This window comes from Bos indicus, chromosome 1 (assembly GCF_029378745.1).
Source record: "Bos indicus isolate NIAB-ARS_2022 breed Sahiwal x Tharparkar chromosome 1, NIAB-ARS_B.indTharparkar_mat_pri_1.0, whole genome shotgun sequence".
Lineage (NCBI taxonomy): Eukaryota > Metazoa > Chordata > Mammalia > Artiodactyla > Bovidae > Bos > Bos indicus.
In genome coordinates this window covers 68,471,334-68,485,933 of record NC_091760.1, presented here as the reverse complement: position 1 = coordinate 68,485,933, position 14,600 = coordinate 68,471,334, and the positions used below count along the sequence as shown (strand labels likewise).

Genomic DNA, 14,600 nt, shown 5'->3' with positions numbered 1-14,600 from the left:
ATAGAAATATGACTAGCCTCACAGTTTTAAATGATTACAATTAGCATTCCTTATGGTTTAATTATATCCTTACTTCCAGTTTTTAGATTATAGAGCTTGTCAAGTTTTCTGGTGTTCATACCAAAATAGTTCTCTCACTGTTGAATTTTATGCACAAGCTGGGTCTTTTCTGTGAATAACTTCCTGCCTGCAAATAGTGAGTGGAGTGGATGGCAGCGCTGTTCAGCGCCGAGGCCTCCTCTGCAGTTTATCAAATCTGTGTGCACACACCCACTGATGTCTTGGTACTTTGGGAGGATCGTTTGACATTTGGCCAACTTGGAACCCATTTGGAAAGAAAGAAACTGTCAGAGAAGAGTTGGCAGTAGTAGAAATCACCTCCCCCAAAACACAGGTTACTGTCTAAAATACAGAGAGTGGAGCCGTTGAGAAGGGAAGGTGGATGGTGTACGTCCAAGACCATCTCACTGGAATATTTTATGTGGTTTTTGAACCCCCAGTTTACAGTAACCTTGTGAAGGTCAGATAGCTTAAGCTGGCATCTCCCAACAGGGACACTGTAGGCCTTTGGGATGGGACAGCTCTTAGTCACGGAGGACTGTCACGTAGTGTGGATGTTGGCATTACTGGCCCCTTGCACTGAATGCCAGTAATATCCCCACTCCATCCTCCCAGGCAGCACCACCCTGTTCAATCGAGAGCCAGTCCTTTTTAAAGTAACTTATGAAATGACCAAGAACAGAATCTCCAGTGCGTAAGGGTTTGCTTTTCACATCCAAACGTGGCTTAGTGGTGTTCAGATCAAACACCACTCCGCGGTCTTCCCAAAGAACAGCATTTCTCTGGAAGTACCTTTGGGACATCCTCCTGGGTGACAGAGCAGGGGGACAGGGAGGGTGAGACTGAGGGTCAGGAGCACGGAGCCTGGTCCTGACTGTCAGTGATTTGCTGTGAGACCGCAGGCAAATGCCCAGCCTCTCTGAGGCTTCCATTCCTCCTCTGTGAACAGGAATAGTAACTCTAGCACTAGAATTCACCCCCCGGTTGTTGGGAAATCAGAGAATAAGTGTGCAGATAGCATGAGCTTGTGTAAAGAGTATTATTTGGCAGCTCCGTGGCATCCTGATTGGTAATGCCAGTGGCAGTGGTATCTGACACTCCAGTCCACGTTACCTTCCCCCTCGGCTAAAGCAGGAAACGAAGTTTCTTTGTGTTTTTCTTCTTTCTCCAAGCCCGTCTTGTTACCATCCTTGGTTGCTGGGAGAGAAAGTGGTCGGAGTCAGAGAGGACCTCAAGTCCATGTGCTTTACGTAGAACCTGTGGTTTTAAATCATCTCCTTAACCAGTTCTCTCTCTTCTTTGCAGTTTTTCCCCAGTTATACTTCCACATGATACACCAGAGAAGAAAGATCCTTTCTCATACTGAAGAACACAAGAAATTTGAATAGTTCCTTCTTCCTGCACATCCCCAGAAACAAACTTTCCAATGACAAAAAATGCTGCAGACTTTTTCAGTTCCCAATACGTTTCATAGAAAATAAGTAAGAACTATTTTTAAATACTAAAAAAATAAATAAATAAACCAAAATCCAGTGTCATGTGGGCCTGGGGTTTTCTAAAAAACAAAACAAAAAAACGAAAGCTGTTACATAAAACATCCTGGCCGGTCCATTTCAGCATGCTCTTTCAACCAGAAGTTCCCAATATTTATGATGGCGCTGGAAAGGGATTTGGCATTTTATATCCTCCTGTTTCCTTCACATGTCTGATAAATAAAAGATCTGTAACACTAAACACTTGAGCGTTACAGTCTGACCCATGAAGTTGCGCCCACTGAATGCCCAGCTTGGAGCAGGTACGTCTCAGTCTGCAGTGTGTTTAGCATCCCCTCTCTAAGCGCTTGACTGCATGCTGGAAGCCGTTTGTTCTCTGGCATGCTCTGAAGTTATGGCTGGGACCTTCCCCTCATATCTAGTGAATGAATTATACAATGTACATGTCTGTGAAACTTTGGGGTAGTGCCTATAATCAGAAAACAACTAGAACCGTTTTGTTTTCATTCGAGTCATTACTGCTTGCCACTACGAAATGTGCTTGAATTTAATAAGTATGTGTATATTGTAGAGAAGCTACCTTAACTGGGGCTCAACCTCAATCCTATTTTAACAAAACTGGACAGTTCTGAGGAAGGGAAAGCTCAGTAGCTAGTCAATGACAGGTACCTTTCACAGTACCATTCTCAGAACACCCTGAGTAAGGAGTTTGCCAGGAACTATTCTTGCTTAGGGACCTGAAGCCAGTCTAGTGCACAGAAGTAGAGAATCTGTTCTTGAAAGCACATGGAAGGTGTTACTCTAGAAATGGAGTTTGGAAGAACAATCAGGAATGGGTTTATGTACCCTTATTATTTTACTTTCACGTTCTTATTCAGCTCTTCTGTTTGTATACTTTTCCTTATTATGGTGCTATGTAATTCCCACCAAGTTGTAAGTCCAGAGGCAGTGAAATGTTCCAGTTGGGCAGTCATGAACTAAAAGTAGTATCGTCCCCGCATTTTGGAGCAGCCAAGAAATACTTTGGACATATGGACATTGTCTAATTAACGTCTTGTCTACATACTATAATTGCTAAACTGTGCATTTAAGACTTTTCAAGAGTTGGATGAAAATGTAAAGCCCAAGTTTAGACATGCATTAGATTTTAAATATACAGTGTTCTTTACGGAAACATTTTCCCTTTTTTTTTTTTTTAATTGGTTGATCTTTTAAAAGTCTAGCTTACTAGCTTACTGACTGGTTATCAACTAAAGTATAATTACGAATATTAGAAGGGTGTCATAATGGAAAACTTTTAAATGCTCATTTTAATAGAAGCTTGAAAATAAAGATGAAAATGAGAAGAAAATATGCAGCCTGAAATTTAATGCAAGCAGATGTATAATACATTAATTTTGAATTGATCATTAAAATTCTGCTTCTTAAAGGCAGCACTCTTGACTTGGGTGTGGTGAGATTAGAATCTATTCCTGTATTTGATAAACAAAACATGTGGGAAGATTATTTTTCATGCCTTTTTCTCTTATTTTTCCAAAATGTCTTTCTACCATAAAATAGAATCAATGTGGGTTATATTAGCCTTATTACTTAAGTTGAGTAAGATTTTTTTCATTTGTGTTTGAAATAGTTACAGAAGATGGGATGAGAAATGCAAATTTTCCAGGACTGCTGGATTGGGAGTTTTATTCGGTCCTCTCTATTATAATTTGTCACTATTTATGAAAAACAATCTGTCACAAATAGTGGTCATGCATCAAATTGAACTTTGACAGCAAGAACGCAGTGAACAACTCCCTTCTCAAAAAGGGTCTCAACCCCAGTGTGTGTTTTTGTCCGTCAACATTTAAAATGCTCATTGCAGATAAGTAAGGCATGCACTGTGTCCTTCAGTCACCTCTCTCAGTAACTGGTTTCTTTATCTCTAATGTGAATTCATTTCTCTTTGGAAGTGGTGGTGTTCGTTTATGGACTGAGAACATCTAACCCCACCGGATATCACATCTTCTTATAAGGTGTGGATGAGGAAGGTGGTGTTTTGGTGGGTATTTTGTCAGACTTAACCACTTTCATTTCCGGGCAGAGTCAAAGGCATCATCTGCCCCCCTCCAACCCCTACCTGATTGGGTGTTTCAGTTCCCCCCCTTCGGGGACCACCTTCTGGCAGAGAATTCTTTGAGATATGCAGTAGTGCTGTATCGACACAAGCTGCTAATCTGCATCTTGCTGTGTTCTGTTTGCTAAGGTTGGGGTCATTCATTTAACACGTACTGACAGTTTTCAGAGGCTCCGTATAGAGTTAGTCATGGAATAAAGCACATCCACCTGTTGGAAACGTTTCTCTGGAGCAAACTTCCAACAGGAAGGGCTTAGAAGGTGTAGCTTTGAGGCATGTGAAGAGATTGTGCCCTCACTTCCACTTGTGTTTTTGGTTATTCATTTATAATAAAAGGTTGGCATCGATGTGGTACAACCTACAAATTAGTTTCAATTCTGAGTTTTGGATAAAGCGTTGTAAGACAAAATCGGTACATACCGCTCCTTTGAAATTTGGGTAAAAAATTATACAACCATATATAAAGTCATTTTTATATTTTTTCTATGTTGTGAAAACCAAAACTGTAATTTTATAAGTCTTTGATTCACTAAAATTATATAATTTAAATGTATTTTTTGTATATTTAGAAATAAGGAGTTCAAAGACTATGCTTAACTTTCTATGCATGCATTTGGAAGCTGTTTTTACCTGATAATGTAGTAATAAGTTGTATTCATAAAATACTGATCTGTGTTGCATTTCAAAATAAACTAATGTGTGCTCTGCCTGGATTTGATATTTGACCAGTAGATCTGGTGATTTTTCACATTGAGTTGGCCTGAAAATGGTATTGTAGGATTATGGAAGTTTCAGTTCCATTATAGATTCTAGCTCTTTCTTAAAAGTTTTTAAATCGATTTCTGCTCTTCATAATGGTTCTACACTTAAAGGAAAAGCAGACAAATTATATTAAGAGATTTCAAAAAAATCATTCTTCCTAGCAGTCAGTCTTCAAGCTTACCTCGCTAGTCTCCAATCTGGCTGCAGAGGGACAAGACAGATTCATCATATAGGTGACCAGGAGAAATAAAAAATTAATCAGTAAAAGATGGAGGGCCCTTGTCTTACAGTGTGTATGTATGTGAGTTTTAATCTAATTTTTCTAATATAAGTTGAGAGAGGAAATACTGTTGCCCAGCAGTGTTCACCTTATAAAACAAGTACTCAGTCAAGCGGTCCAGTACCTCCTCCTAAAAACACCTCCAAGCACAGAGCAATCCTAGAAACTGCTTTACACACAGTGACAGGCGGGGAGAAAGACTGAGAGGATACTCAGCTCGGCTTCTCCAGCCCGCGAGTTCTAGACCCCGGATTTCCTCACCTCAAGCGTGCTAGTGTGTCCATGTACCAGTCCCTTTCTAGGTATTTCTCTAGGTGGTCTCAGGATGCCTCAGCAGGGGCATGAGCCCACCTGAGTCACCCTTGTCCAGGACTGTGGAAAAATGTTCCAAAGAGGAGCATATTTTTTCTGAATGCTGTCTGGTCACAGTTAGAAATTACCAGCATAGTGGTTAGAACAGCCTCTCTCCTCATACAGAGTTAATCTACTTCGGAGATAGGCACATTTATGAAAAGAAAATTATTTCAGCTGAAACTGAGGAACAGATGGTAAAGTTAATAGTAGAGGCTATCCAGAAAATACAACCTTTCCATCTTAGAGTGGCAATGGGAAACCAGCCAGGTCTTTGTAATTTGTCATTGTCATGTTTTATGGCAATTATGTGTACTATGTTAACATAAGCTCCAGCCTTAGGAATTACCATTGGTATAATTTAGACCCACTGTTACACACGCAGTATTCCGAAAATACCTCTGTGTTGTTCTGTTGCCTTTAACAAGAATGAAGAAACTAGCTTTGCAATTCCTTATATTTTTTTATCCCAGCATTACAAATAGACTGGTTCGTTGTTATACAGTTTAGTGGTGAAGAAACTGTTCTAAACATCTATTACCAAAAATAGCTATACCTATTAACATTCCCCTGCCTGCAACTAGGAACCAGAGTTGGAAGAGAGCTGTGTGGGTTTTTTTGACCTACACTTTGATTTAAACATGTGAGAAGCTAATCTGGGTTGGTTTTTTTTTTTTTCAAATTTAGAGAAATACCCCTTACTGTTACAGGGTAAGATCTCATTACCAAAAATAATCTTTTTTCCCCCCACAAAAAAGGCAGTTCACCCTGAGTCACTTGATAAGCAAAAATAAAATATGTGAGAGGCAGTGTACTTTAAGCACCTAATACCCGTTTCATAAATCTGTTTATGTTTGGAAATTGTGTTTTCTGTTCGCTAATTCCAGAACATGGACTTATTACCATGGCAGCGCTTCCACATCTATCTATGACCGTGAATGCAATCCAGATGCTTTTTCATGCTGGACTTAGTAAAGCCCTAAGGCCATTTCCGCCTCCGTGTTGTCGTAGCTAGGTGGCCCCACTGGGGGGCAGCACCTCACAAGCGATTGGGGGTCTGGGGAATCCAAGGCGTTTGGAACACAGCTTTGACCCAAGGGCAGAAAGGCACACTAATAAAGGTCAGTCACAGACTTCTACTGTCCATATAAAGTAAAGGCAGCCTCATGTTCTGGAGGGGTACAGGAAATAACACTTTTTTAGAGCAAAAAACCCCAGTTTGGATTTGAGCTCTGAGGCTCCAGCTGTTCTCTTCCTGCGGAGACCTCCCTGGCTGGGACTGCGCAGGCTGCCTGGTTTTGAAATAAGAGATATTGGAGCTGGTCATAAAGCAGGTGTTAGTGCTCCTGCTTAATGGAGAGCCTGCTTGTTAATCTCTGAAACATTCAGGGAGGTCAGTTCCCGCTCTTCTTCTGTCCCTGGATATTTTTGGAGGGTGGCCTGGGCCATGAGAAAATATCAGGCCACCTTATAAGGCCGCGTCTGGCCCCGAGAATGCTTGTCTGCAGCATGTCCAGTACACTCTGTGGGTGTGAGTTGACTCTTGGACTGTGAGTTTTCTCACAGATTTAAAATACTTCTATTCATGCCAGGGATTATTCTCACTCTTTAACAGGCTTAAAGTCTTCCTCAAGAGCTGTTCAAATGACACCAATTTTGGCCATACCCAATAGATCACCCACGGCATATGTAATCCCTCACAGCCACACTAGTTGTGCCAGGGCAGATAGTCTCCTGCAGGTGGTTTATTTATTTTGCTAGTGTATGTCAAAGTGGAATCCACACAATATTAGTTCTGGGGGCAATGGGAGCACAAGTATATTAGGGAGTGGGGCGAAGGAGTCTGTGGTTTAAAAAGTTGAAATGAAGAGTTTTCTCTCCTGCTGGACTTTGTATCTTTTCACATGTGAATACAGTTTGTGAGTCTCCAAGGAAGGGGGAGCTGATACAGGGCCAAAGCCACTTTCAACCTTATCCTTGAAGCATCTTCAGGGCTAAAGCTCCTTGAACACCGTGAAAAATACTAATCTGTTGGCAGCTTTCCCCATCAGAGAACGTTAATGCATCCTGAGGGAAAAAAAACAAAAGAGGGCTTAGCCTGGGATCTGGGAAGATTTTCCTTGGTTTTTTGTCTGTTTGTTTGTTTTTTAAAAAACAACCATCCCAAATAGGTAAGTGAATTACACGTTAGATTGAGAACCCAGATGTCAGCAGCCCTGGATGGAGTCTGCCATCCGCTCGTTTCTGCTCCTCTAAAGGGAGCTTCCCAGTGGATGAGAGCTTGTCTGAGAAGACCCAGATGGAACTGCAGCCCCAGATTGGGTCAGTCCAACTCCCACTCCCCGTGTGCCCACACCCCAAGTTTATTAAGCTCCTGCTGTCAGAGCCCTTTACTCAGGCTCGTGTCCTTGAAGCTCCTGGTGTCTTCCTGACTTTACCGTCAATCCTGAATACCCCCAGGTGCTGGCTACTTTGTCCTGGTGTGCCCTGTTACGTGACAAGGCCCCAGAGTTCCTTTTGCTCTGGGCCCTTGTCAGTTGGCATCTTCCCCATGTCAGCTCACCGTGTTCATAGATCCTTAAAGCCAGGGAAGACATCAGTCTCTGCGCAGAAGAAACTTGGGACCTGAGAGGGCATGTGACTTTTCCAGGGCCACACAGTGAGACAGCTGGGACCAGCTCTCTGCCCCACCCACACAAGGGCAGCTCCAGGGCTGTGCCCTGCCCTCTGCTGCCCACACCCATCATGGCTTTGCTGGAGCTCCTAACCCTCTCTAGTTCCCCATCTCCCTATTCCCCAGTCTCTCATGCCCATGACCCCTCAACCTTCCCGACCTTCTGCCAGACTCCACTGTTTGACCACTGTAATCAGGAACCCCCATGCCCCCTGCCCTCCCATCACACCCTCTTGGCAAAACCCCAAGCTCGGGTCATGTGCCTTCTCCCCTTGCCCATGCCTCACCCTGGGGGCTGCCTGCCTGGCACTGCCCAGGATTCTCTTAAACTCCATCCTCCTTAGACCTCTGACTCACTCCCAGTCCCAGATTGCACCCCCAGTTTGACAGAAATCTGCAATCAGGTAGCAATTGCTTCGGCTTTCTATTACCACACCTAGAGACTTACCTATACGGAGCATACCCTTTGCTTTACCTCCTGTTAGAATGGATGGGGCAACCCTCTGTCCAAAGTTAATCCCTTCCTTGTACTCTAGATGTTTCCACCCGCTACGCTTCGGGCCCTCACTGCAGCCGTCCCATCCTCTCTGTACTTTGTCTCGGCCATCTCCTCCCATAGAGTTTCTCCCCATCTTGGCTCTGACCCTGGGCCTCCTCCCTCTCTCCTCCTGTTCTCTGGGAGAGGCCCTGCCAGTGCTCCTCTAGTCTTTTCACCTCCCACTCTTCCCATCTCTCCCACCACTCCTCCTGCTGGCGCGGCTCTCTTCCAGGTCACTAGTGACCTCCTTGTTGTGAAATCCAGTGTAGACTCTGTGGCCTTTGTCTTAGGGTTGAAATTGGGGTACTACTGGCTGAATGTTAGAAATAATGGTATGGCTTTGGAGTCGTACCAGTGGGGGCCCAGTAGCACTCCATCCTCATTTTCCCTCCCTGCTCCTTGCGTCTCTAATGAAGGTGTAGGCAAAAGAAAGGAGGGAGAACCAGCCAACAAAATGTGTAGTGGTTAACTGAGTTGAGCCCCAGGAGAGCATCCTGGGAAGCTCCTCACAGAACACTCATGATTTCTAAGCTAGTAAGAGGTAGTGGTTCAGACTAAAAGGCAATTGTGAGGCCTGCTCAGCTTACCTCACCATATTCTTGTTCATCCCAGATCTTAGAGCCTACCACTGTGATAGGGAGAAAGGCTGACCCAACACATCACCAGTTCCAGGGAAGGGAGGTTCAAAGATGGTGTGCATGTGCCACCATGCTTGGCACCAGGCTGGCCTGGGCTGGGAAGGACAGGTAAGCATCCAGGCAGAAAAAGCAGATCCGGCTCTGCTTACCACTTCATGGTGAGAAGAGCCAGAAGAGAGCCCCTCACCCCTGTACACCAACCTCTTAATGCCCATTGACTCCACTGCCTCTCACGAGCAGATGGAGCTCCATCAGAATCTTGAACCTGAGCACGAAGATTAGCATTCTTCTTCCTTGGGAAGGAGCCAAGACATGCTGGGAGAATGAAGAGGGACCTTGGATTCCCTCCCGGGAAGCCAATGTCGTTCTTGAAATGATCTTTGCTCTGGACAGCCTGTTCTGGTTTCCTCCTTCCTCCTTGACAAAATTTGCTCAAGTCTCACTCAAAAGTTGAGTGTATTAAGAATCACTCAGGGTGCTGGACAAAATCAGATTTCTGGCTCCCTCAGACCTACTGAATCTGAATCTCTAGAGACAGAGACTAGGAGTGTATTTTTATCCAAGTCATGGGGGGATTCCAGTCCAGAGGCTTACTTGGAAGAACATGCCTTGGGGGTCCTTGCCTTTGGGGTCCTCACCCTGAGAGTTCTATTCTAACTCCTCTTCTCACTTCAAACCCAAGTTCTCCGACCAGGTTCCCAGCCTCTGGACCAGATTTGGCTCTTGAATGTGATCTGTTTGACCCGTAGTACTTGTTGCAACTGAATCAGAAGATGAGGCAGCAAAAGTTCACCTTCCCATATACTGGGCATCGGTGAGGACCAGAAGGGCTGCCCCTTGGATCAGGTACTTGGAAGGGATCAGGCTCAGGCCCCAGTGCCCCTGCCCCTGCCCAGCCAGGCCCCCTGGCATCTGATACAGGAACTGGAGAGGAGGAGCAGGGCTGCCTGGGCTTCAAGCTTCCTCTCTGTACTGAGGACTGCAGCCTCCAACTTAGGCCTGCCTCCATTCTAGAGTGCCACCAGACACCTTTCCTTGGGCATCTCAAAGGCACCCAGAGCTCAGCCTATCCAAAACGAAACTCCCCTCCTCCCCCAGCCACACACCTCTTCCTGCTCCCCCCTTCCTAGTCTTTCCCATCTCACTAGATGGCACCCCAGCCACCTGCTGGTCAAGCCAAGAACCTGGGAGTCATCTCCCTTCTTGTGTTCCGTCACTAGCCCTCACTTAGCTTTCAATCAGTTGCTAAATCCTACTGTTTCTATCTCCTGAGGATCAGTTGAACACATCAACTTCCTTCCTGCACCGCCTCTTCTCTTATCCGAGCCACCGCCGTCTCAGCTGGACAGCAGCAGTAACCTCCCAGCCAGCTCCTGGCTTCCACGCCAGGCTCCCCTCAAATCCATTCTTAACACAGCAGCCGAAGTCTCCTTTTAAAACGCAGGTATTATCATGTCAGTCTCTGTTTCAGCCTTCAGTCCCTCCCTGTCATTCTTGGTATGAATCCAGACCCCTGAACATGACCCAGTGACCTTCTGAGACTGTTGTCCGCTCCTCCTCTGTCCTTCTGCACCCCACATTTGTGAAGGCCTATCAGGCCCTCAGGGCACCTGGCTCTCACCTCCTGCCCTTTGTACCCACATTCCCTCTGCTAAGACTCTCCCTCTCCTCCCGGGAACTCCTCACTGTCCTTCAGGAGTGTCTGCGGCGTGGCCACCGGGAAGTGCCTGCCCGAGGTCCTAGGACCGGCCCTGGTGCACCTCCTGGTGCTACCACAGTGGAGCAGGGGGGCGGGGGGAGCAGGGCAGAAAAATCAGGAGACTGGCAAGATGAGAATTTCAGGTAACAGTGAAGTATGCCTCACAAAACAGTGTCACTCGTGAAGACCTGTGACTGCCCACATTGCCCTCCAGGTTCCCACCGCCATCTTCCCTCACCTGTTCGCCTGCTGAGACTACAGACTCCACAAGACGGGGACTCCCCGGCTTGTACACCACTGTATTTCTCAGTGCCCAGCCTCACACTAGGGTTTGGGGGATTGGCAGGAAACATAAGTGATTAAACAGGGCATTTCAGATACCAGTAAATTCTTTAGAGAAACAGGAAGGCCATGTGTTTGGAGGGGCCTAGGCCTCTGAGCAGTGGCAGAGGCAGGACTGGATTCAGACCCCACAGACCCTGAAGCCCACAGCCGTTTCCGACCACCACCTTGCCTTCTTGCTCCCCAGAACACAGGGGCCTTGGTGGGGGCAGGAGGTGTCTCACCCAGAAAATCTCTCAAAGGGCACAGCTGCTGGCTCCTTAGAGACTTTCAGCCTTCCTGGCACCTTGAGGTCCCCTGGAAACCCCTTGGACTGGATCCCTCAAGAAGCCTAGTGGGAGGTTGAAATCCAGGAAGGGGTCTCACCTCCCAGGTTACAGCCTGCAGCACCCTGTCTGACACATCTGGTCTGAGCCCTGGGGTCTAAACTTAATACCGCCCCCCGCCAGCCCCTCCCCACCCAGACTCAGCCTTTTCTTTAGTCACTTCTCCAGCAAAGCTGTTGACAGCTAAGAGTCTGGTTACAAAGGATTCTCGCAGGCCTGCTGGTTTCTTATCTGCAGCAGAGGCCAGAGCTGCTCCCCAGAGCTGGACTGGGCCTGGCCCACCGTGTCCACATGCCATGGGCATCTCTGTCCACAGCCTAAAGCCTACATCTCCTTGCTTATCTCCCCAGCCTTAGGATAGCTGACCAGGTTGAAAGCTCCAGGCACTGATCACAGCCTGCCAAAGGCTTGGGGCTGCTTCAGTTCATACCCAAAGTCAGAAGATGAACCTCCCCACCTGCTCCGTGGAGAGCTGTCACCGAACACCACCCACCTCATACCTTCCCAAACCTCCTGCCCACGTCGCACATGAGGGAACTGTGACCTGTCAGAAGCGGGAGGGGCCTCAGACTAGCATCGTCACCTCAAGGCTCCACCTGTCCCAAGTTGGAAACTGGTTCCAAGGAGAGAAGGGGACACAGGTGGTCAGTGGCAGAACTGGAACCCGTGTTCCCAGCCTGCAGCACGGCCCTGCAGGCCACTTCCGGGTGTGCAGTGATGGCACTTCATGCTCCTTCCAGGGACTTGAAGTCCCTATCCACGGAGGCAGAGCCTCAGCTCCCAACACTGTATCAGGTGTAGACTTACAAGGAGATTGGAGAACTGGGGGAGATCGACCCTCCCGGGCTCTGGAAAGGATGTCACAGACACTGCCCATACCTGGAAGCCTGAAGGGCACGACGGGGGAAGGGGGGTGGTCTGTGGTGGTGGTCTGTGCCAGGCAGACCTGTGAAGGCTGGAGGCAACAGGAGGAGGAATCTGCCTTGGGGTTAGAGGGGGTCTCATCTGGCCACAGAAGCCCCCTGGTTGTACAGGCCCAAGAGGGTACCCCAGAGTTTCCATAGGTATTTACCCAAGAATGAAAGTTGGTGGCACCTTCTGCAAGTCCCAGCTCCCAGCATCAGCCCCTCTTCCCCCTGCTGGAGAAGCAGAGCCCGGGATGCAACCTGCAAATGCTGGATCCGAGGCTCGCCCAGCCTCCTGTCAGGAATCTCAATTCAGAGCCAGGCAAGTTGCCTTGCCTGGTATATTTAGAAAAGTCAGGCTCCGGTTGCTCCTTGTTCCCTTACAAAGTGTGAACTGCACCCATCACATGGAAATGTGATTCACTTCTCAGCAGCCAGGCAGAGCAGCTTCCCACCGCCTCCAAGCAACCCTCCCTCTCTGCCCCTCTCAGCCCTCTGGCACCCGCAGTTTCGTGTACTCTGCACGGAGCCCAGGGCCCTGGGAGTGCTGTAGCCACACAGAAGATGTACAAGGTACCTCCAGGGTCAAAGGCAACGTACCTCTCTTGTATCTTTCTGGCAATGCATCGGTCTGACTCAGTCTGGTTCCTTTCTAGAAATCTGTGTGCTTCTTTCTCACAGCCCTCAATTCTCAATCCCCCCAGGGCACACTGCTCCTCCCGCAGCTGTAAGCCCTGGGGACGCTCACAGTTTGATGGTGAGACCCTCATGGAAATAAGTGCAGTAAAGCTGAGGTCGCATCCTGGCAATCTATGAGCTGAACTTTTTTTTTTTAATTTTTCCTTTTTCTAAAATGATATTCTAAACTGTTTTGGTTACTAACATCTTTAAATTAAGAGTGTTGACATTAAAAAAGTTGATTTCCTGCTTCTCTTAAAAATAAAAGACCTGGTGTTTTCTGGCCTAGCCCTGCAGGGCTCATGTGGTTACACGTGATCCCTCTTTGGACAGGAGGGTTCTCTGGGCCACCCTGCCAGGCCACGTGTTCGCTTGTGTTTCAGACAGGTAGCCCCACACATCTAGGGTCTCCTACTCTAGCAGGCCTACACCTGGAGGTAACTGTGTACAGCAGGTATAAGGCAGGTGTATACCCCCTGCCAAAGAGACACAAAAGAGATGTAATTTTTCCCTCTCTTCCTCTAATTTCTCATTCTCACAATCCTCAATCTCCTGAATTTATCTCCTTTTTCTCCCCACCCCTCTGCAGTGCCCTATATTATTGGTTTGTGTGGTTCTATTTTCGCCCCGCACCAACCTCCCCAATCCCTGCCTGATTCCTTAGAGAGAACGCATCGTGGAGCTTCAGGGTCAGGCCTGAGCCTGATTCCTGCTCCACTTTCTGCCCTCACCATTTCCCTGAGTGTCTTTGGCATACAAGATGGGGATGAAATAATACCTAGTTTGTGGGGTTGCTGGGAGGATTAAATGAGTCATCGCCCTGCACATTAAATGACTGATGGGGCTTGAGTGTGCTTCAGTGGAGGGCAGAGCAGAGGCTGTGGGAACCTCAGCCACTTCCCCACCTCATGGTCCTAGGAAGGAAGGAGTCCAAGTGCCTGGCTGCTCCCCAGGGGTGCTGGTGCCTCTGGTCCCCAAGGAAAGAGCTCCCCTAAATGATGAGTCTCATCTGGTTGGAGGACATTGGAGGACACTGCTCAGGCCCAGGCTGGGCTGTATGCCAAGAAGCCAGTCCAGCAGGACAAGCCAGGGACTCAACCACGGTTCCCCTCCTTCCCCAAATGACCAGCTCCGGTGCCTGCCCAGGGCTGTAGGCACATCCACCTGGGGTCTTGACACTGGAGCCCAATCACAGACTGAAGAAACCATCAGCAGAGGCCTGACCAAGGCCAGGGTGAAGGTAAACACCTCTCCCCAATCTGGGAGACGCCAGCTTGGTGAAAGTGCACTGGGCTCTGTAACGGATCGGTCTGTGCCCCACCCCATCTCCCCAGGATGTCATCTGCCCTCAGGCAGCATTGCCCCAGGGTAGATTTTTGATGGTATTTCTGTGATGAAAATGTTCCCAGGGAACCCAAGAGAATCAAAACCCAGAGACACTTCCTCCAAATGCAGAATGACTAACCCGTGTGCTGGTCCCTAATGCAAGGGCGACCCATGGACAGTAACAGTAGCCAATATTTAGCTCTTACAGCGTGCCAGGCACTGTTCATATTTTTCATGTATATTAAGCTGTGTATTTCTCCCAAGAGTTCTATGAAGTCAATACTGCTAGAGTCCCATTTTATAGATGATGAAACTGAGACATAGAAAGGGTAAGCAACTGAGCGAAAGTTACCTGGCAGGTGAGTGGCAGAGCCTGAACATAAAGAGAAATCCTGCATACTTCATGACTACA

At 47.3% G+C, this 14,600-nt stretch overlaps 1 protein-coding gene across 1 annotated transcript in view; it reads left to right on the top strand.

Annotated features, from left to right (window-relative positions):
* The window catches only part of HACD2 (3-hydroxyacyl-CoA dehydratase 2), an 89,102-nt gene extending 84,715 nt beyond the window's left edge, over window positions 1–4,387 (top strand). The window contains exon 7 of the mRNA XM_019956706.2: window positions 1,366–4,387. Coding sequence (XP_019812265.1) covers window positions 1,366–1,448 — 83 coding nt within the window. The 3' untranslated portion in view covers window positions 1,449–4,387. The remainder of the gene's footprint in view (window positions 1–1,365) is intronic.
* Window positions 4,388–14,600: the final 10,213 nt, after the last annotated feature.